Here is a 21796-nt window from a genome sequence, read left to right as displayed (position 1 = left end):
TTATGTTGTGGACTATATGGCCAAGAAAATGCAACTATTGGGGGAAAATAGACCAGCTTGAGGATAATGGTTGACGATTGCAATCAAAGGTCCCTCCAGAGCCTTCGACCTCTGGACTCAGCAGGAGGCCTTATCCCCAGAGGCTGCGGACCCCTTTGGTCCGCCTCTCCGGCACGTACGTGGCGCTTCGAAGACTCGAAGCTACAGTAACTCCCCACAGAGCCTTTGGCCTTCGAACTCAGCAGGATGCCTTATCCCCTGAGGCTGCGGACCCCTTTGGACCGCCTCTCCGGTGCCTATGCGGCCTACTGAAGCCTAAAGATGCAGCCGACCTCTAGAGATAATATCAGGGAAGAAAGGACACCCCTTTGCAGCTGACCTGATGCGAGGTGATGGACAATTAATGCTGGTGCAAGTGGTGCTTATCCTAACACCCCAACACAATGCAAGTCGTCCTGACACCTCCGCCAGAGCGGCGCCGGGCCGTAATCGGCAACCGGCTCACCCCTCAGGGGGCAGGCACCAAAATAGTTACCACGGTAGATATTGATCTTTTATGTAGAGTAAAATGTAGTTATTCAGGATAACGCCCAGTAATTCAGCCAGATCCTAGATATTTGTACATCGTGATAACTTGTACAAGCTACGTACTACCTTATAAATAAGGGGTCGTGGTCACCTGGAAGAAGAGGTCAGAGAGAGCCCGCCCAAGACAGCATGGAGGAGCACAATCACAAGTTTTCCTGTGATACTCCCCCTGGTCCAATCCATATTTTTACTATCAATATATTTGTGGTGTTCCTTCCTCTGAAACTTCATCTCTAAGCTTGAATCTCCTCCTTAGAATAAACTCTCACCGTACTTGCTGGAGCAAGACGAACTCTTGCTCCAATAGCAACAATATTCCAAAATGGACTACCTATTGGGCGCCCACAACACCAATGGCCATTGGATTTTACTGGTCATTTGCCTCAAGTGGAACTTGGTGTGGTACCTCGACTCATCAATTCTGGAGAACGTGATTATAGCTCTCTAAAAGGACTCCTCGACGTGTAAATTCTACCTGGCTTAGTTTACATATTTAACTTTTCTAATATTCAAATGTTCACTAATTGATCTCAATTTATGCAGGGCTTTTGACAAGTACCTTCGAGTTGATCCTGACTACTACGCGAAAGACAGCCGCAGACTAACACACAAGACCGGATTCACGGTAAATGCTACGAAACAAATTACCAAATGCTCTTTGTTGCTATTTTTTCCTTTTGATCTAAACATAAATTTTCCTTTCCGTAGCGCTACCAACAACCACCGGGTAACACATGCGGATTCTATGTTGCGTGGAACATACTCCTCACAATCCAAGGAAAGGATATAAAATCCCCAGATGTAAGTTCAATACAAGATTATTCATAACTAATTTCAATAATTAGTTTAATTCCATGATAACATGACATTGGTTACGCATCAAATTATGCAAGATTATCAGGCTTGTTTTTTCGACGACGGTGCACTCCCAAGGACTCGACAACGGATCGCTAAGTTCATGATATCTAAAGTCATCAACCCACACGGCGAGTTACACTATAGAAACCCTAGGTTGAGAGGTCTTATGTGATGAATTGATTAGAACTTTATAATCTTTGCGATTCTATGATGAAGTGAGTTCTTATATAAGTGTGTTTGTCGATATAGATTTGGATGCATTGCTATTGTTTGCAGGGAGAAGATGGCTACCAAATCATAGCTATGCTCTAGAATGCAGCCAAGAAACAGGACATTCCTGCAGGGTAACCTACACATAAGTGACGGGTAAGAAGTATTACCCATCACTTATGTGTTCATATAAGAGACGGGTAACGAGGTTACCCATTACTTATGTCTTTCTTCCCAGCACATGGGAGACGCATGTCAATGACAGATCATAGTTATGACTCATCAACTATAAGCTCATAAGTGACGGGTCGTTACCCATCACTAATGACGACCCATCAGTGACGCGTTAGAGATGATGGATGCAGAATCTGTCACCCATGAAGGTTCCAAGCACATGTGAGGCGCATATCAATGATGGATCATAGTTATGACTCATCACCTATAAGCTCATAAGTGACGGGTCGTTACCCATCCCTAATGACGACCCATCAGTGACGCGTTCGAGATGATGAGTGCAGAATCTGTCACCCATGAAGGTTATCATCCGTCACCGATGTTCATTTTTCACATAGTGACTAGCAATGTCATTACCCCACCACCATAAATAAATCGGCATCATCCCTCTATCATACATGCCAACTCGGACCACATGTTCTTCACCTTCCATTTTTTGATTCTGTTTCTAACCCTCGATTCTGTTGGTGTGAAGGAGATTGAGAACTTGATAGCCAAGCTGCTTCCATCCCATCAGATCTGTTTTTTACCATACCAATTATTGCACATCAAAAATTAGTTTGACAATTTGTATGCATGGTGCAGTTTGATCTCATAATTTAATCGCTTCTCATTATTTGACGTGCAGTTTGGGTATATCATCCTGATAACCTCTGGTAGCATCATGGATCATGAAGAAGCCAGGAGGAAGAACGTCGGTGGCAAAGTGCTCGTCTTCTTTTACTGAATGGAAGTTTTTTGAAAGGATTTTTTATTGTAAGTAGGATGTTAAATCTTTTGATGGATCCTGTCTATTCCTAGTTACTAACAGTATGCAATTTGGGGATCGTGAGCCATTTTGGCAGCTCTGATAAATTATGCTTTTGTAATGCTTCATTTGGAACATTGTTTTTGTAGAAATACAACAGGGGAAGCCCTCAATGTAGAAAATTCAATTAAATCTCTACTACTTGAAAAGTCTCTAATAAGTCATACATCCACACTGAGTCCCATGAATCCCACGCCCATCCTGAACCCCACGTCCACCCCTGAATCCTTGTACCATCGAACGACTACGATCCATTCCACGGTTCACCTATTTGTTCTGCGGCATCCGATCATCGTGTCGCGTCACCTCCCCATTCCTACACGCCGCCACCTCTATGCTCTTGTCCTCCATCGCACCGCCCTCGCCCTCCACCGCACCGCCGTTGTCCACCTCCTCTGCATCGCCCTCACCCTCCAGCGCGCCGTCCTCACCCTCCACCGCACACCATCGTCCACCTCCTCTGCGCCGCCCTCGCTCTCCACCGCGCCTCCCTCGCCCACGCACCGCCGAGTCCCGCACAACCACGTCAACATCCTTGTCGCTGTTCCACGCCGCCGCCCTTGCTATCCACCATGCCATCGTCCGCACCATGGCATCGCCGCCCGCAGCAGGGTCTTCCACCGCCACCATCGTCGGTGAGGAGGGAGGACAGTCCGAAGCTCTGCGGCCCAGTGTGCGTGCGACGCCTCGTGCCTCGCTTGCGGTGGTGCCTCGGTCGCCGGCGAGGCAGCCCACCCATCCTGACCGCCACCCGCTAGCCACACCACGTTGCGCTCGTCGAGCTCGAACAATGGTGCATTAGGGCCTAATTTCGACTGCTTTAGGAGGCCAAGAAACCTCAGCACGCCCGCACCCAACGACCGCGGCATCGCCATTGGCACCAACCAGATCGATCCAACACCTCCCTCGCCCGCGCCTTCCTTCCCCGCAGGACACCGCCACCGGCACGAGTCTCACCTCCCTCGCTAGCTCCTTCGGCCAATCTGCACAATCCTCCCAGCCGCCTTAGGCAAGTCTCCCTCCCCAACCCTCTCCTCTCCACTGAACCCATCTGCAGTAGAAGTTCACATTGAAGTTTTGTTTGCCTTTGGTTCCTTTTACTAAATCTTGATAGGTTTTGGAAAAATGTATTACATGTCAGTTCTAAGCTCTTACTGGTCTTTCACCATGTCAATTAATCTACTACCATCCAAATCGATACCTTAAATGATGCTCTCGTTAGCCAGAATATGTTACTTAAGAAAGTTGTGCGTGAGTTGAAGGAGCTTAGGCCTAAGTATGAGTCTGTGTCTACTGAACTTGCATTGCTTAGATCTAGGACTGATGTTGAGGAGTGTGAGAGTTGCTTAATTGTCATGGCTAAACTTGCTGAGCTTCAGAATGTGCATTCTCAAGTCATCAGTCAGCTTGAGAGTGCCGAGAAGAAGCTCCTTGAGGAGGAGTCTAGGTCTACTCTCTTAGGCGCTTATAAGAATTGTCCTTTGCTTGCAAAGGATGTTGAACTGAACGCCTTAAGGAGCTAGAATCTAGATTGGAGAGTAATGGGTGTTCGAAGGATGTGCAGCCGAACAGTTCCACCTGCATAGTCTTTCAAGACAAACTCAGTTGGGTTAGAAAGCAAGTTCAGAAACTCTTGGATGAGAATGAATACCTTCTTTCTCTAGTGGAGAAATGTTCAGAGGGCAAGGGAAAATGAACTTGATGTTGGACAAGACCAAGATGTGTGCTGATAAGGTGGGTTTGGCTCTTAGGTTGGGGTTTGAGAGGATGACCTACAATGGAGAGAGTAAGACTATGTTCACCACACCTACTACCCTAGAAACCGAGAAACTCACTCCAACCCACAAAGAAGAAAGCCACGTCACAACCCAAGAGAGCTCCACAACCCAAGATGAGAGAGTCCAGAGTGACCGACAATCGAGTTTCTGAGAGACGCTACCACTGTACCTACTGCTAGAGAAATGGCCACTTGGTTGGGTTTTACTTTCGTCGTAGGAGAGATGAGCGGTGTGAGTGGTAGTTGAGTACTCGGGACATGTATCACCCCTTTGTTAGTGTACATGAGTCTTTTCCTCACTCTCACCCATGAGTTTCTAGTGTCGTTTAGTTTCCTCCTAGAAGACATGCCCGATGTGAATTTTACCATGACTCATATAATTTTGATCCACGTGTAAGAGGCTTTGAGTCCCCTCATTTTGATGGATCACACTTTCTTCATCGTGGCTCTCGTTCCCAGCATACTAGTGTTGATTTGCATGCACATGCTTTCATTCCTTCAGGACGGATGACCCAGTACTGGATTCCCAAGAGATTTATGACTAACCCCAGTACTGAGCCCTCTACCTACTATTCTTCTCATATGTAGGTGGCCGGCGGAGGCCTGGAAAACAAGTGGCTTATCAACTCCGGTTGTTCTTGCCGTATGTCTAGAGATGCATCATGGTTCTCCAGCCTCACCCCGACAAAGCGACACGAGTACATCACTTTCGGGGATGATCGAAAGGGATGGGTGAAAGCCAAAGGTATGGTAAGGGTGAATGAGAGTTTCACTCTCAAGGATGTGGCTTTGGTGGAGTATCTGGGATACAATCTTATGTCTGTATCTTAGTTGTTGGATTAGGACTTAGAAGTGTGTTTCAAACGCGATACTTCTCGAGTTCTTGATTCTACAAGCGCTTTGATTTGTCGGATTTCCAGTGTTTGGAGAGTTTTTAGAGCTGATTTTTCTATATCTCGTGGTTCTTCTTGTTGTTTGATTGCTCAACCTTCTTCTGAGCTTTGGATATGATATAGGAGACTAGGGCACATGAGTTTTGATTTTCTTACTCTTTTGAGTGCCATAGACGTGATCCAAGGATTGCCCAAGCTCTAGTTTGAGAAGAACCTTATTTGTGCTCCGTGTCAGCATGGCAAGATGGTTGCCGTCTCTCACCCACCAATCAATCTGATGATGACTGAACGACTGAGATAACTTCTTCATATGGACAATGTTGGTCCTTCCCGGGTTTGTTCAATAGGTGGGAAGTGGTATGTAGTTGTCATTGTCGATGATTACTCTCACTACTCTTGGGTCTTCTTTCTTGTAAGTAAGGATAAAGTGTTCTCACAATTTCGAAGCTTGGCTTTGAGATTATTCAAGGAACTCCCTGGTGCATTGAAAGCAACTCGCAGTGATAATAACATCGATTTCAAGAACTATCTCTGTTATGCTTTTTGTCTTGAGCATGGCATTGAGCATAATTTTTTTGCCCCACGTGTTCCTCAATAGAATGGCGTGGTTAAGAGAAAGGATACTTTGGTGGAGATGGCTAGGACGATGCTTGATGAGCATATGACTCATAGAAAGTTTTGGCCAGAGGCTATTAGCACAGCTTGCTACATCTCCAATCGGATTTTCTTGCGCTCGATCTTGAATTTGACTTCTTATGAGTTGCGCTTTGGGAGGAAGCCGAAGGTTTTCCATTTGAGAGCTTTTGTTTGTCGATGTTTCATCCTAAAGTGTGGCAATCTTGACAAGTTCGAGTCGTATTCTTCCGACGGGAGTTTCTTGGGGTATTCTCTTTATGGTCATTCTTACAGGGTCTTTAATCTTGACACTAACACTATCATGGAGTCATGTGATGTGACCTTTGATGAATCAAACCCTTGTGGTAGCCCTATTCTTGAGTGTGCAGGTGATCAAGAGATGAGCGAGAGCATCTTTGTAGATTGTGACCTTCCAGCTCTCGGTGATGACGAGGATGATCCATTGCTTCCCTCGACCACACTTGCTCCATAGCTTGGTCCTGTTTCTTTGACTCTAGCAAAGGGTCTTGTAGCCTCTACTTCCATTTCAGCTGCTCTCAAGCCTGCACCAGCTGTATTTGAGGGGGAGGTTCTCTCACGGTGTGAGGTCTCTCAACACATTCAGCGGTGACACCCTCCACACATGATGATCGGAGATTTTAATGAGAGGGTAACTAGGTCCAAATCCGCTTCTCATGCTCATTTGACTGATTCTGCAATTGTTGCTTCCTTTGAGCTCCATGATGTTGGAAATGCTTTATATGGTTCAAATTGAGTCAATGCATGCATAAGGAATTAGAAAACTTCGAGAGAAACCAAGTTTAGGTCCTTGTAGAGCAACCCCCAAATGTTCACACCATAGGCACCAAATGGGTTTTTAAAAACAAACAAGGGAGGATGGATCTGTAGTGAGAAACAAGGCTAGACTTGTGTCTTCAGGTTTCACTCAGATAGAGGGGATAGACTTTAGAGAGACCTTTGCACCGGTAGCTAGACTAGAAGCCATTAGGATCCGCTTTGCATTTGCGGCATCCAAAGAGTTCCAGTTGTATCAAATGGATATCAAAAATACCTTCCTAAATGGTTTCATAAAGGAAAAGGTCTATGTGAAGCAACCCCCTAGTTTTGAGCATCCCAATTATCCAAATAGAGTATACAAGCTTCAGAAAGCTTTGTATGAGCTTAAGCAAGCACCTAGGGCTTGATATGATAGGCTTAAGTATTTCTTGCTAGAGCATGGGTATGAGATGGGGTTAAGGATGGCAACGGGGTGGGTCAGGGTCGGGTGGAGCACCTGCGGACCCGAACCCGAAACCCGATAATCAAACCCGCCCCGGCCCCGAATTGTCTTTCGGGTGCAAATCCCCACCCGGCCCCGAACCCGACGGGTCCCCGAAACCCGAAAAACAATAGAAAAACAGACAGCATATAGATATACGACAATATGATTACAACAATCATACAGAATAGCAACAAATAAATACATGAATACATGGCAGCAACATAACAACATATAGTAAGTCCACAATGAGTAAAATAGCAAATGACAACATTGAATGCCACAAGTCCACTGTCTACTGTGAGTCTATGACAATCCGGGTGGCATCATGGAACAGAACATACAAATCCACCAGAGTACCAGAAAGAGCACCAAAGCACCAACAAGACATAGATATAGTCCAGCTTGCAACAGCAGCAAGGAATCTTGAACCAAATAATGAAATAAGCAAGTACAAAATAAGAACATTATTACAATACATGAGTTTTTAGACCAAGTAGAAAAGCAACTTGGGGGCTGAGGCCTTCATTTTCATTTGGTAATACTTGTATCAATCAACAATGGATGAATCAGGTTGATCCTGCAAAGTAAAAATAGGGAGAATAGTTTAATGGCTGAATGTTGAATCACTTATCAGTTCACAAATGAAATTAAATAAAAATAGTACCATTGCTTCATCTTCTTCATCTAGACATGTCATCAAAGCACTAACAGAAGTCGACTGAGGCCCTGCATTGGCAAATCATTCACAAATTAGTGCTTTAACTTATAGGAAATAAAGAAAATATTGAACTGCAATTAGACACTAGATTTACCTAACATGCCGGCACGAGACCAAGCTTGCATACACATAAGCGCTTCTACCATTGATGGTGCAAGCCTGCTACGGTGTGGACTAATGATTCTCCCTCCAGTACTAAAGACCGACTCGGATGCCACCGTTGTCACAGGAATTGCAAGGACATCACGTGCAATCTTTCGCAAAGTTGGATATTTGAGCCCTGCATGTTGCCACCACTGAATAATATCTAACTCTTGTGTCCTAGGCAGCAGAGGCTCCTCCAAGTACAAATCTAACTCTGTGCGCACATAAGTGGAGGTCACAGCTGGTTGCTTCGACATGTAATCATCAAAAGTGTCAATCCAGTCTTCATCTACCGTCTGAAAAGGAGCACTAGTTGGCATACTTCGAGCACCATCTGTTGTGGCCACATCCTCCATGGAATCTTGGTATTCCAAAACCAAATTGTATAACAAGTCTTTCACATTTTGAACAGCATCAATAGCGGTACTTTCACACCCAAGAATTTTGAGGAAAAGAGCATTTAACAAGTGTAGCTTATACCTAGGATCTAGGACAGCAGCAACAGCCATCAAACCATGTACATCTGACCAATATTTGTTGAATTTTTCTTTCATTTTAGTAGACATTTCTTCTACCTCAGGGATATCACTACTTTGCCACTTCCTAATAGCCAAATAAATATTGGTGATTTTGGGAAAGAAAAGGTTGGCTGTGACATAACTAGTGCCTGACAATAGCTCAGTAACATCATAGAACAACTTCAGTCTATCACAAAGATCTTTAGCAAACTGCCAATCTTCTAGAGTTGGAATAGAAGGAGCACGAGCAGCAAGGCGTTCAAAAACATCTTGGTACAATAGTGCAGTGCTAAGCATGATATAAGTGGAGTTCCATCTAGTTTTACAATCAAGAGCTATTCTTTTTTCATATTTACCTTTCATTTGTGTTGCCATTTTCTCAAACTTCTCATGTCTTTTAGGAGTGGCTAACCAAAATGCAACACTATCATGCACACTATCAATTCCTTTCTCCATGACACTCATTCCATCTTTCACAATCAAATTTAGAATATGTGCAGCACATCGCATATGTACTAATTTACCCTTCAACATACAAGAGGAGAGTGGCAACTTGCCTTCCATAGCAGTCATACTCTTCTTGAGAGTATCATTGCCGGTCATATTCTTCATGAGATTATCATTGGTGCTGCAGTTGTCAAGAGTTATAGTGGACAGATTCCTCTCAATATGCCAATCTAGGAGAACTTCATGAAGAACATCAGTTATAACCTCGGCTGTATGTGGGGCTGGAACATAAATGAACCTACAAAAATAAATACAACAACATATATAAGTACAACAAGAATATAAGTACAACAACATATATAAGTACAACAAGAATATAAGTAAAAAACATATATCATCAGGAATATAATTGTTCATGTAAGTACAACAACATGTAAGTACAACCTGATTATTACCTAACAAGGAAACTCTTCAGCCTCCAATCATCATCTAGAAAATGGGTTGTCACTGCCATGTAGCCTTTCCTCTGGTGGTTTGCTGTCCACAAGTCTGTAGTAACAGCAACACGAGAATTTAATTTCCTGAAATACTTCACCATAGATTGCTTTTGCACTTCATACATATCCAAGATGTCCTTCCTAATTGTGTTTCTAGACACTACTTTGAATGCTAGTTGCAACGCAGCACAAAACTTGCGAAATCCAACATGGTCCACCATAGAAAGAGGGTACTCATGGACAATGATCATTAATGCAAGTTCTTTCCTAGCTATATCTTGATCAAAGGTGTATTTCTCTAAAGTAACTGTCCCATCTTGTGGGTTTGCAGATAATTTAAGAGAGGACTGTTTTAACCCTTTTCTAACAGCTCTGTCCGAACAAATCTCAAGGTGCCCACGCAAGTGATTTGTACCATTTCTAGTCTCTCCTCCTAACAATTTCTTACACCACATGCATTTTGCTTTCCAAACCCCATTTACTTTAACCCTATCAAACTCTTGCCAAACAACAGATTTTAGCTTTCTTTTACTACCAACAGCAACGTCATCCCCTATCTCTACCACATCTTCAGTACCTGCAGCAGCTGAATTGGATGGAGGTGCAGCTGAATTAGTTGGCTGCTCTGCTGAGCCAGATGCCACTGCAGTTGCACGTGCACTAGCCCCAGCCACTTGAGATCCACTAGTGCCAGGAGTCGACATTGCTCACTTGCTGAAAGAAAATGAAAAGATCATATTCAGTACCATTCGTAAAAGTTTCATGCAAAACAAACCATAAGAAGACCCTCAAATATTTAGCTAGTTACCAATACATATTTGCATGTTACTAGAGTCATCAGAGAGGCCGCAGATTTCTGAATACTGAGCACATGATTGTTGTTGATCTAAATGATCGAGCTAAGCCTCTAGTTTCAGAACCTACAACACTTTTTATATTCTAGCTAAAACAATGCAGCATATATGGCTTCAGATTTTGTTAGATATAATGGCTACTCATTTCAATTGAGGAACAACCAAAACGAATAAACGATGAATTGCATCAAAATACCAGAGGCTTAGCACATTACTGAATACTGAGCACATGATTTCTGTTGTAAAAGTGTGCTTGAGTTTATCAAATTATCACTTTATCTACATGTCAAGCCTAACATCTAGTGCAGTATAGCAGTAGTTATTGCTGAATTCGAGTTGCCATCAGCTTCTGGCATCGGGCTCACCTTGGTAAGGAATAAGGATCCGGGGAGGCGGGGATGCAGATGCCGTTGTGTGCCGGCCGCCGGGGGATTGGGGCTCGCCTCACGTCGGAGATGGGACTCGGGATGTCGTTGCTTGCCGGACACCGGGGGATGCTCGTCGCTCGCCACCGTCGCGCCGAATGGCCGGACTACCGGATACTCATCGGATGTGAAGCTGCTGCAGCCGCACGCCCGCTGCCTAGCGCCCACGTAGGGGATGGCCAGGGCCCGGATGGAGCTCGACGCCGCCGGGGCCCAGATGGAGCTCGACGCCGCCAGAGCCCGGGGATGGAGCTCGACGCCGCCGGGGCCCGGATGGAGCTTGACGCCGCCGGGGCCTGGGGATGGAGCTTGCGCCTTGCTGGGGGAGGCGGGAGGCCAGAGGCGTGGGGTGCAGGCGGTCGGGCGACGGGCGCAGCTGCGGCTGGGGACTGGGGTCGGGTAGGCTGGGGAGGCAAGCAGGCAATGAGGCAAGGAACTCTGGCTTATATACCTAGGGTTTATTACATGGATTATTGGGCTTTATGGGCTGAATTTCGGGACCCGTGGGCACCCGCGGGGGATATTTAAAACCCGCCCCACCCCCGACCCGTTTCGGGTCCTCGAACCCGAAAACCCGTGGGGGAAGAAACAGACCCGCCCCCGTCTGTGCCGGGTCTAAAACCCGCGGGGACCCTACCCGAACCCGCCCGACTGCCAACCTTAGATGGGGTCTGTGGATAAAATTTTGTTTACCCTCAGGCATAGCAAAGAGTTCCTACTTTTTTAGATTTATGTGGATGATATCATTTTTGGTGGCTCTTCTCGTGCACTTGTGACCAAGTTTGCAGAAACTATGAGCAGGGAATTCAAGATGTCGATGATGGATGAGCTCAACTTCCTTGGGCTGCAAATCAAGCAATGCAGGCACGGTACATTCATCCACTAGACAAAATACACTAAGGATTTATGACATGAGCAACGCAAAGCTCTTGGCGACACCGATGGCTACCTCAACTATACTTGATCCAGATGAAGATGGAGAGGAGGTGGACCAGCGAGAGTATAGGAGCATGATTGGCTCCCTCTTGTACCTGACAGTGACAAGACCGAACATCCACTTCGTCGTCTGCTTGTGTGCTCTCTTCCAAGCATCACTGCTTTTGTTGCATTTGCATTGCATCTCATCTTGTAAGATAATTATAGTAGTTGAGCTTTGACATGTATGTCTTTAGCATTTTTGTTGTGCTAGTCTTAAATTTAGACTAAGTTGAGTAATTATGTGGAGCAAGCTTTAAATCTTAGGCTCTTCTTAATACTTTGGCATGAAACATTTCAAGCAAGCTTGCTTTCCTAAAGATGAAAATTAGTAATTTTATGAATCATGTAGATTATGAAATGCTACATTCTTGATCACCATGATCATAATTGCTTTGGCTTAGTAAATGCTTGTGTTAAGGTTAGTTTGATGAATATCTTGTTCTAGGCTTCTTGGTTCATGTAATGAATTGAGGAATATTGCACTATGTTTTCTGTCTTTGTCAAATGTTAAGCTCATGATAGAACCTTGGGGGGATATGTGTTCCTTATGTCGCAAAGATACTACTCGACTTAATCTTGTGAAAAACTTGATAAGTTTGTGCAAATTTGAATAATCATGAAAAATCAAGTTTCTTATGCTTAAATGTGATCCAATACGATTGTCTTTATGCTTCATGTGGTTTGTCAAAGAAGTGAACCCATGGTAGTTCAAGTCAATTTGAGGATAAAATGAAAAGAAATTGTGCCTAAATGTTTAATCTTTTTAATTACTTGATCAAATTAAGTCTTGATTTCATATGTGAATGTTTGCAAAGCCTTCTACCATGAATTCGTGTATGCCTAGTTTGAGATTGAAGTTAGCTAGTTCTTAATGCTTTTTTTTTGCCTCGAAACGAATGGATGCTTATGTGGTGATCACTTTTATCATGATTCTACTATCTAAACCTAAATGAGCTATTAATTTCTTGGTTTATCTTGTGTAGCTTCATGTTCTTGTGATACTATATCTTTTTGAGCATTTGTGCAATTGTGAGCTCGGCTTTCTACTCGCTATAGCACTTTGATGTTTCTAGATCTTACAAATGCTTTTTCGTATACTTGTGAAAGCTCATTATGATTGTATTTTCGTGCATTGCATTTTTCTTTTTGTCCTTGATGTTTTGCATTGCCAAAGGGAGAGAAAAAATGATAAAAAGAGGGAAAATGAAAATTTTGCACCAAATCACATAGAAACATAATTGAAAAATGCGCATTCATCAAGGGGGAGCATATGCATCTGTGCTAGCTTTTGAGTTTTTGGCTTGCCTCTCTTCTCTTCGGGCTTTTGCAATTTTCTTATGCCAAGTGACATTTTCTGCCTTTTCTCAAGTTTTTGTCACTTGGATGAGCTTGTCGTTTTGTTTAAATGAATATCTTTGTGTTTTGAAGGTTGTCAATGCACTCATCAAGGGGGAGATTGAGAAACCAAGTTGAAATGTACCTTAGTTTAGATATGATGAGTAAATAACAATGTTGTGGCTTTGGTTTAATGATCTTTTGGTGTTTGCATGAGCTTGTCTATGATTAAGACTAACCAAAGTTCTTGGAGCTAGCATTTTTGTCTCGGGTCGAGGAAAATATACTCACCCAAACATTCGATGTGAGGTAAATTTTCTTCACAGGATGGTTCGGTGTACTGTTAAAGGCAGCACCAAAGAATTTCTGTGCAGAAGCCAAATTAAAGTTAAAGCACCGGACAGTCCGGTGGTGAGCTTAGTGAGCACCAGACCAAACACCAGACTATTTCCTGCAGAGAGGTTGCAAATGGCTCATCTGGTGAGGGTGAACTCACCGGATGTTCCGGTGACTAAAGAGAGTACACCGGAGGATATCACAAGACTAATTTTTGAAGAGGAGAAGTTTTTTCTAGTGCATAGTAATCATATACTCACCAGATGGCCCAGTGTTAAGAGGATGAATACACCGGAACATCCGGTGTTTATGGTTTCTGCAGGATGTGCTTTTAATTGAGCATTTTTGTATTGGACTAACCAGAGATGTTTTTGGAGGTAAAGAGAAACATGTTTTCTTGTCTCATGGTGTGTAGGTAATGGATGTAACTTGGCAGTTGACGACGGGATGATGGGGGCCAAGCGGGATGCTTGGTGCCGGACGATCAAGGAGGCTAGGCGGAGTCAAGGGTGATTCTAGCTGTGTGCATGGAGGTCAAGCAAAGCATCGATGAGAAGGTAGATGAAGATGATGTGGTGACAAAGTCAAGCGAAGGGGATGCTAGTGCAAGTGACAAGACAGCCCGAGGAATCGAGAGCGGGAGAGACTTGCTAGCGGTCAAGATTACAAGATGGGGGACACGTGTTGACATCGAAGCTCTTGCTCGAGGCGAAGCAAGTAGCAACTAGTCACGCTTTAAGAAGCGTGTTAGGGTTTCGTGGTTTTGTCTCAAAACCGTGGAAGACTGAAAGGTCATGTGGTATCATCGCGAAGCTTGCGTCAAGACGAAGCAAAGTGGTGAAGATGCAACAATCGTTCAATAGATGCAACAAGAAATGGGTAGAAATACCATCGGTGGTAGGTAGTAGTGCACTACCGGTGGTAGGTTGTAGGGGCACTGTGGGAACAAAAAAACTTGGCATCCAAGGAGCCTTCCTAGACTATAAATAGAGGGGTAGGGCTGCATGGACGCTTTGAGTGAGCCATATGAGATTCTAGTGATAGGTTTTGGAGGAGAAGAGAGGATAGGCTTAGTTTTAGAGCTTTTGTGAGAGGAAAATACTTTGTAATCTGCCTAAAATAGAGCTAACCTCTTTGAGAAATGAAGTTTATTTTCCCGCAATTGCGTGTGCTTATCTCCTTCTAGTCTCCTTCTATGGGTCACGTGTCTTTGTTTGGAGTTTTGCCTTCTCGGTTGTGATTTTCGTTTTTTTTTTAGCTGCAGTTTTTCACCCTTGTGAAGTTGATCTCCTTGTTGCTAGGATCATAAAATGCGCATACAATAGCAAAAATTTTGGGTCTTACATTCCCTTCCTCTAAGTCATCAATTTGGAGATTTGTTCACCCGATGACTATCTTCTTGAGTTTTTTTTTACTAAGTTGTGAAGCTTTTGTGGTTGGAATCATGGAATGATCTTAAATGAAACCTTGTGTACGGTTTTCTTTCTTGTTTCTCTCTGTCTTGCTTCCACTTGAGAGTTTGAGGTGCGTTGGGTGACTCAATAGGAAAAGAACATCAAGTTTCGAAAGAAATTTTGTGAGGCGCCTATTCACTCCCTTCCCTCTAGTCACCATTCTCGATCCTACAGGAGAAGAAATGTTTCTCTCATTTTATTTTTGGTAAAGTTAAGACAGTTTCATTGACAATGCATGAAGAGGAAATCAAGTTTGTGTACATAGGGGTTGGCGGTTTGTTCTGAATGTTGTGAGTGGCTTGTAAAAAAGCAGATTTGTGTCTAGTTTTTTTTTACGCTCTAAACTTATTGGGATGGATTGCAATCCACCATTAAATGATTTGATGCTTCCTGCCATGGTCCACAAAACTTGCAAGGATCATGAGTTAGAATCTTGTTTTGCAGCGTTACCCAAGTGAAGACCTTACATTTATCTTCAGAATGAGCTTTCCAGATTGCACTTGCATTGAAACAGGAGTAAGAGGCGAAGAAGTTTGTACTACTTGAATATGTTACATATGTTACAGATGGATGGCTTCTATCAATTAGTGGAGAGAATTCAGAGAACGCCCTGTAATTTTAATAGTTCTGCTGATACTTGGCAATCTCAAGTGAGATTATCTATAAGGGTAGCAGAGGATGGAGTGCCAATATAGATGTTGAAGTGAGAAAAAAAAGAACCATTGCATGCATGAGTTTGATAGGTCAGATATAATGTCATAACATCAAGTTCTTTTGCCTGATGAATCTGCTAGGCTTAGAAAAATGTATCATTGAAGAGTGGGAACATATTTGGTACTTAGAAGAAATCAGAGCTACGCAAAGGTCGAGCGAATGAGACATTTTGGAGGGAGAGGAATACTAACTACTTCCATGCAGTAGCTTTTTTCTTTTTGAGGAAAATATGGTCACTTTATTGATTAATATAAATGGGTACAATACAAGTGTCTAGCGACTCCAAGAGCCATACATGACGACCACAATCAAGCTAAAGAGAAGTCCTAGCAAGATGATGCACAATAGCTAACCAAAGGGGGGAGAAGATGATTTAAAGGGTCTAATGGGCTAGTGGATAACATTAATATTTTGTTAGATACAATTGTTGATTATTATTCTTCTCTAAAAAGATCTCTTGCATTTGTGTCGAAGATGGAGGAGGCTCAGGGGCCTTGGATTGAGTCAGAGTGGGGGAAGTCGACAAGGTCGTAGCTGACCTACATTGGCTTCGCGGTCATGTTCGTCAATCATGCCGTGGAGGTAGGGGAGAGGGGCGTAAAGAAGTGCAAGAGATAAATTTCGCTAGCTCATAATGGCATAACCCAAATTAGCTCATCTTTAGGATGGCATATCCTCAAATCCAATCTTTAGAATGACATATCCTGAATTGGCTCGTATGAGTTCATATCAGATTGGTGTGCTTCAGCTCCTAGACCCCACTCAAAAGTGATGTATAATGTTATTAATGGTTGGGTCCTCTCCCTCTCTCGACACTCACGATCAACACACTTCGGACAGCAGATCAAACACAAGCATTATAAGATAAACACTTGGGATAGCATATAGGTAGTGTTGGGGGAATGGTACCACGGTTACCCCCGATTTCGCTCCGGCCTACCTCCGTTGGTACCAGGACGGAACTGATGCTAACACATTGACGGAGTGCTTTTCCGAAGGTGTGTTGCATGAATGTCTGGCTGGAGGATCGGTGAACGCGAAGCATCGGCTCCAGAGGAAAGGCGATTCCTGTCTGAAGGGTTAGAGTCGCTAGAGGTGTAATGTTATCATCTAATCGATGGACATAAAATTCACGTGTTTGATGGACATAAAATTCACAAACCTCGCCGAGGTAACCGGACGGCGCAGCGCAGGGGACGATGGGAGGTCGAGCAGATTGCAGAGGGAGGACGGTCTCACTGGGCCGTGGAGGTGCCTCCATCTCGCTTCTTTCCTACAGCTTCTCTCCATCTTGCAGGAGGAGGCACCAAACCAACGAGCTACGCGGGAAGCTAAACATTCAAATGCCTCATCAAGCCATCAGAAGAAGCGGAAGCCCAGTCCAATCCATATCGGTGAAGAATGGTGAATGGGTCAACAAGTGATCCGGCCCATACGGCCTGTAGTAGGCTGGCAGCGAGAAATGGAGTGGAGCTACTCATATACGATCCTCAAAAAAGAATACTCTATATTTACGCTACAATATCAATAAAAAATAATACAGACAGAAATACCTGAGCATTTTTTATCTACGTATCTTCACATTATATGCACAGAGCTACTGTTCCAAACATACACGGCGACGGCGAGCCCATAGTCCCCATCACACGACACATAGGACACCTCGTCTAACTTGGTTGCGGTCTCTGACAAATGGGCCCCACTGCTCCACTTATCCCCCACTGCCAGTGACTCCAAACTCCGCAGCAAAATTTTCGTCAGCACGTGCACGTGCGCCTCACACCTCCTCCGTCCACCCGCCGGAGCCGCCGGAGATGGGCGCCATCGCGAAGCCCCCTCCGCTCGTGGAATGGGATCCCCTGACGTTACGTCAGAGAGCAGTCCAATCAATTTTGGACGTCCGATCTGGAACCGACGGATCAGATGAGCTGCTACAGTACCACGGTAAACAGCAAAAGTTATACAGTAACTATATGAACAGTAACTAAAATACTGTTTAACACTGTAGCTACGTCAGAGAACTGTAGCAACAGACACAAATTACTGTGCTCCTCTGACGTAAAACGAGCTACGTCAGAGGAACCTTTTCCCTCCGCTCGTCTGCTTCAAATGGCCATGGAACTCCAGCCCTAACCCATCGCCGAATCCCAGCCCCAACCCCTGCGGCGACCTCGAGCTCCCCTGGCTCCTCAAGTCCGTCCGCACCCTCGCGCAGGGCCTCCTCATCGCCGGCGATCTCCCCGCTCCCGCCTCTGTCGGCGGAGGCGGAGGTGGAGGAAGGGGACGGAAGCTGCACACCGGCGGCGCGACGGTGGAGGTGGACCGAGGGGACGCGGAGCAGCGGGCCCTGGCGGCGGCGCTGTCGAGCGGGAGGCCCGCGACGGTGCTGGAGTTCTACTCGCCGCGGTGCCGCCTGTGCGCATCGCTGCAGGGCCTCGTGCGGGAGCTTGAGGACGGCGCCGGTGGTTCGGCCAGCTTCGTGCTCGCCGACGCCGAGGACGACCGGTGGCTCCCCGAGGTGAGGCGCCTCCTATTGCCGATTGTTTTGTTCAGCGAATTCTGTAGAATTTGTGCTGTGGATTTGGGTGCTATGTTTCAGCACAGGAATACCTTTACATTTGTAGATCAATCTGATTAGTCTCTTCTATTTAACTTAAGCTGTTCTTATTTATTGTACCTTGATTCGTGCAAAATAAGTACTGTAGGTTCTATGATAAATAAGTGTAATCTTTCGCTAGAGGATTGCAATTCAGGTTCGGTGTCCTTGAAAGATTACGTAGGTTATTACCATTTGAGCAAAAAGTTGCATTCAGGTTATCTGACTTTGCGTGTTGAAAATCACTGCTTTAGGGCCGATGTCATCACAGCCATAGTGCCATGTGTAGTAGCAACATTATGTGATTGTGTGGTTTGTTTTGGTTCTTGGGAGAAAGTTATGTGAGAGTTCTTGTATTAGTATTTACTACTTGGTAGAACGATTAGAGAGTGAAAAGGAGCTTCATACGACAGATATAGCTATGTGGCTCCTGTTCCACAATCCACAGTGCTCGAGATCAAAGAAATCTGGTGTCTACATTGATCTCTGTAGAATATGGTAGTGTCATCTGGTGCGCATTGGTTCCAAACGTTAGTGCTTCTTGATGAATATTTGTCTTATGGTTGAAAATGGCACCAAGCAATAATTTTCGAACTTGAATATGTCTGGGCCTCTAGAGCATCGGCTCACAGCGAGGCATCTTATTGTGATATCCACTTTCTGCTCAGGGTTTTCACTATTTTAGCATCAATCGATCTGCATGCTATATATAATACGAATTACTTTAAGTAATTATGAATAATACGGACATATGGTGTCCAAAGAAAACAAAATATGCTAGTATATGCATTTGCCATGTGCTAGATAGTACTTGTTATCTTTATGAATAGGTTGATAGGTCCGCGTAAGTTTTCAAACTTAGATAACACAAGAGAAATAACTCTGTAGTGTTTGGTAGTATAAACTTGTGCGATGAAGATGTGGGGTTAGTGTGCAGAGGAACAAGTGTCTCAAGGTAAGTTTACATGAGGTTTGGACGAGAATCCTGCTCTAAGATATTTTTGTGTGTAGAATTGTGTGATATTTCTTGTGGGCCTGCTAACCATTTGAAACAAGGATTAGTGTCAACTTTGGGTATTAATTGTAAAAGTAAGTTATACTATGCTATTGGTTTCTTTTCAAGAATGGGATTCTCAGTTTTTCCATCTGGAGCATTTGGAGGAAACAATGATTAGTGAAAGATTTGCCAGCCTTTATTCTGTCATGTTAGGTTGCTCAAGTAACCACAAGTTTCTGTATCTTCATATTCCTTGAGAACGTGCAAGTAGCGCGGTGCTAAGACCTGCAGTTGTGGGGCTACCGGTCAGGGCTCGAACCCTAGTTCTCACAGATAAAAGGCCCCTCGTTAGGATATCCGCTTTCAGCGAGTTTCCTGGGCGGCCAGCCTTCGTGGTCTTTTCCTCGACCTAGTTGCAATATCCTTTAGGACGTCTCTCCCCTTAGGTCGAGTTTTTTTTTTTCATATTCCTTGATTGAGAAGAATCCATAGTAAACAATTAATATAGTGCAGCAGTGAATTGTACTTTATCCTTATGCTGTCGCAATATCAGTCCTTGTTTACCAAACAAATTTTAGAGTATTATGTCTATCTGCCTGTGTGGATCATACTTCTCTATGAAAAGCATTCTTTCCCATGTAAACTTAAAACCTGAGGACACATGAAAAATTTAAGTTCTTATGAAAGTGATTTAGGGACTCTTCATTTGCTACCTCGTTAGGTCGAATCTGACTTGAAACTGAATTGTAGACTTCCAAAAAAGGTATACAGACAAACTCTTTAGGCTTGAATAACATCTATATTCTTTGCACTAAAGTTCATATAAAATTCATATAAACAAGAAAAACACTGTAGGATATCCTGTGGACAGATAAAAGAAGTTAAAATTGTGAAATGCTCAGTTGCTTTACTATTTAAGCTGTTGTATTCGTCTCCCTGCTACCTCTTGCTGTTTCATATTAATCAGTATGATGATTTATGCCACATGATGGATTACTAAACCAATAATAACATTTGCAAGCTTTGCTACCTTTGAATGAATTGATTTTATTCTCTTTCTCCTATTATATCGCATCATGTGATACTTGGTTTGTATATTTATCCTTGTTACTGTTTTTGGCCACTCAACAATTGGGTTACTTCTTTTCTGTTGTAGAGAAATACTAAAATGTGTTTTGTCTTTTTCTTGTGGGATCTTTTGCAATCCTGCATCACACGTTAAACCATGCCTGCAGAATTTTGTAAATATTTATTTCTGTTATGGTGCTATGTTGTACTATGCCCTGTTTGACTAAACTATTGTAGCTACTAGCTAGTAGTAAGTTACATCATCAATCTTTAGTAGTTAATTTACGAACTTATTTTGTCTAAAACACCCTAAATCCTCAACCCACCTCTGTCCACATCCGCATTCGTGCCATCACATTATATCCACATATACATGTTATCTCCACTGTAAACAAATGTTGCTTCCAGATTCTAACAGCGACTTTTATATCTACATTTGCAGCTACTCCATTACGATATCAGATATGTCCCCTGCTTTGTGCTTCTGGACAAGCATGGCAGAGCTTTAGCGAAGACGGGAGTACCAACCAGCAGGCAGCACGTTATCGCCGGTCTCCATCACCTCCTGAAGATGGAGCAGCCATCTGGGCGTGAAGGAAACCAGAGCGTGCCTCCATCATGAAGCAGGTTCTTTAACAAGATCCGCAATAGCAAAGCGAAATTTCACAAAGTGCATTTGTCTAGCAAGCATATAAATGAGTTGATACTTCAATCCTTTAGCTGATTAATAGTGTATGTTTATTTTTTTTTCTAGGTGTGAAAGCAGTGGATATTTTCCTTTCGCTGGGTTGTAGCGATCATAGCCTCTCTGTTTTTCTTTCATATATTTTCTTGGAGAATTATCGGTTATTCATTTAATGGCTGCAGTGTTTTGAACCAGCAAATGTTATGGCATATTGGCATGTGTTCTTATCGATGTGCAATGTCATGTTTAGTACTGTGTGTGTGGAAGCCAAGCCTCATCACCAGTGACAGAGTGGGGCTTTGAGCCTAGGTGATTCCATGCTGTATAATTCTTGAAGCGTGTATAGATAGATGTATTTTGTATGGTCCTGTGTGTTAAGCCATTAACCATTTTTTCTTGAAAAATGTCTACATATTTGTCAACCAAATTTGTTTTTGACCAAAATGATCCAATATATGTTCAAATATGTGAAGAATGCGAGGAACTTTGTTCTCTCTTCATGCACAAGATAATGGGACGGAAGAATTTGTATCATACTTCATTATCTATATCTATATCTATATCTATACTAATATAAAAAACATGAATTGCTTTCTTTCCTACACCCACCCTATTTAGTATACACCGAATCAATCACAACGTCCAAGAATCTAGATCAATTTAATAGTCTGTCGCACCATCTAACAGCTCAAAGCTTTCAAATACTCCTTCCCCTCCTTATCTAGGCCCTCGATTTATTAAGCTTAATTAACTCTCTTTCCAACT

The 21796-nt window shown here is 43.5% G+C and overlaps 1 protein-coding gene across 1 annotated transcript; it reads left to right on the top strand.

Moving 5' to 3' along the window:
• The first annotated feature begins 11114 nt into the window (after nt 1-11114).
• LOC133886460 (uncharacterized) lies at nt 11115-21369 on the top strand. The gene is made up of 3 exons (XM_062326159.1): nt 11115-11267; nt 17763-18203; nt 20789-21369. Exons 1-3 carry the CDS (start codon nt 11115-11117, stop codon nt 20966-20968), a joined length of 774 nt encoding a protein of 257 aa, XP_062182143.1. The 3' UTR covers nt 20969-21369.
• Nucleotides 21370-21796: the final 427 nt, after the last annotated feature.

Source organism: Phragmites australis, chromosome 12 (assembly GCF_958298935.1).
Source record: "Phragmites australis chromosome 12, lpPhrAust1.1, whole genome shotgun sequence".
Classification (NCBI taxonomy): Eukaryota; Viridiplantae; Streptophyta; class Magnoliopsida; order Poales; family Poaceae; genus Phragmites; species Phragmites australis.
Note: the sequence above shows the minus strand (reverse complement) of the source record. Positions and strands in the feature narration are given on the sequence as shown.

What these genes read in the sequence shown, in the direction of transcription:
- LOC133886460 (XM_062326159.1), top strand. Translation starts at nt 11,115, where the DNA reads ATGGAGCTCGACGCCGCCGGGGCCCGGATGGAGCTTGACGCCGCCGGG. An exon ending in CGGCTGGGGACTGGGGTCGG is followed by an intron (nt 11,268 to 17,762) that starts GTAGGCTGGGGA and finishes GAGCTACGTCAG; the next exon opens with AGGAACCTTTTCCCTCCGCT. An exon ending in ACGACCGGTGGCTCCCCGAG is followed by an intron (nt 18,204 to 20,788) that starts GTGAGGCGCCTC and finishes CTACATTTGCAG; the next exon opens with CTACTCCATTACGATATCAG.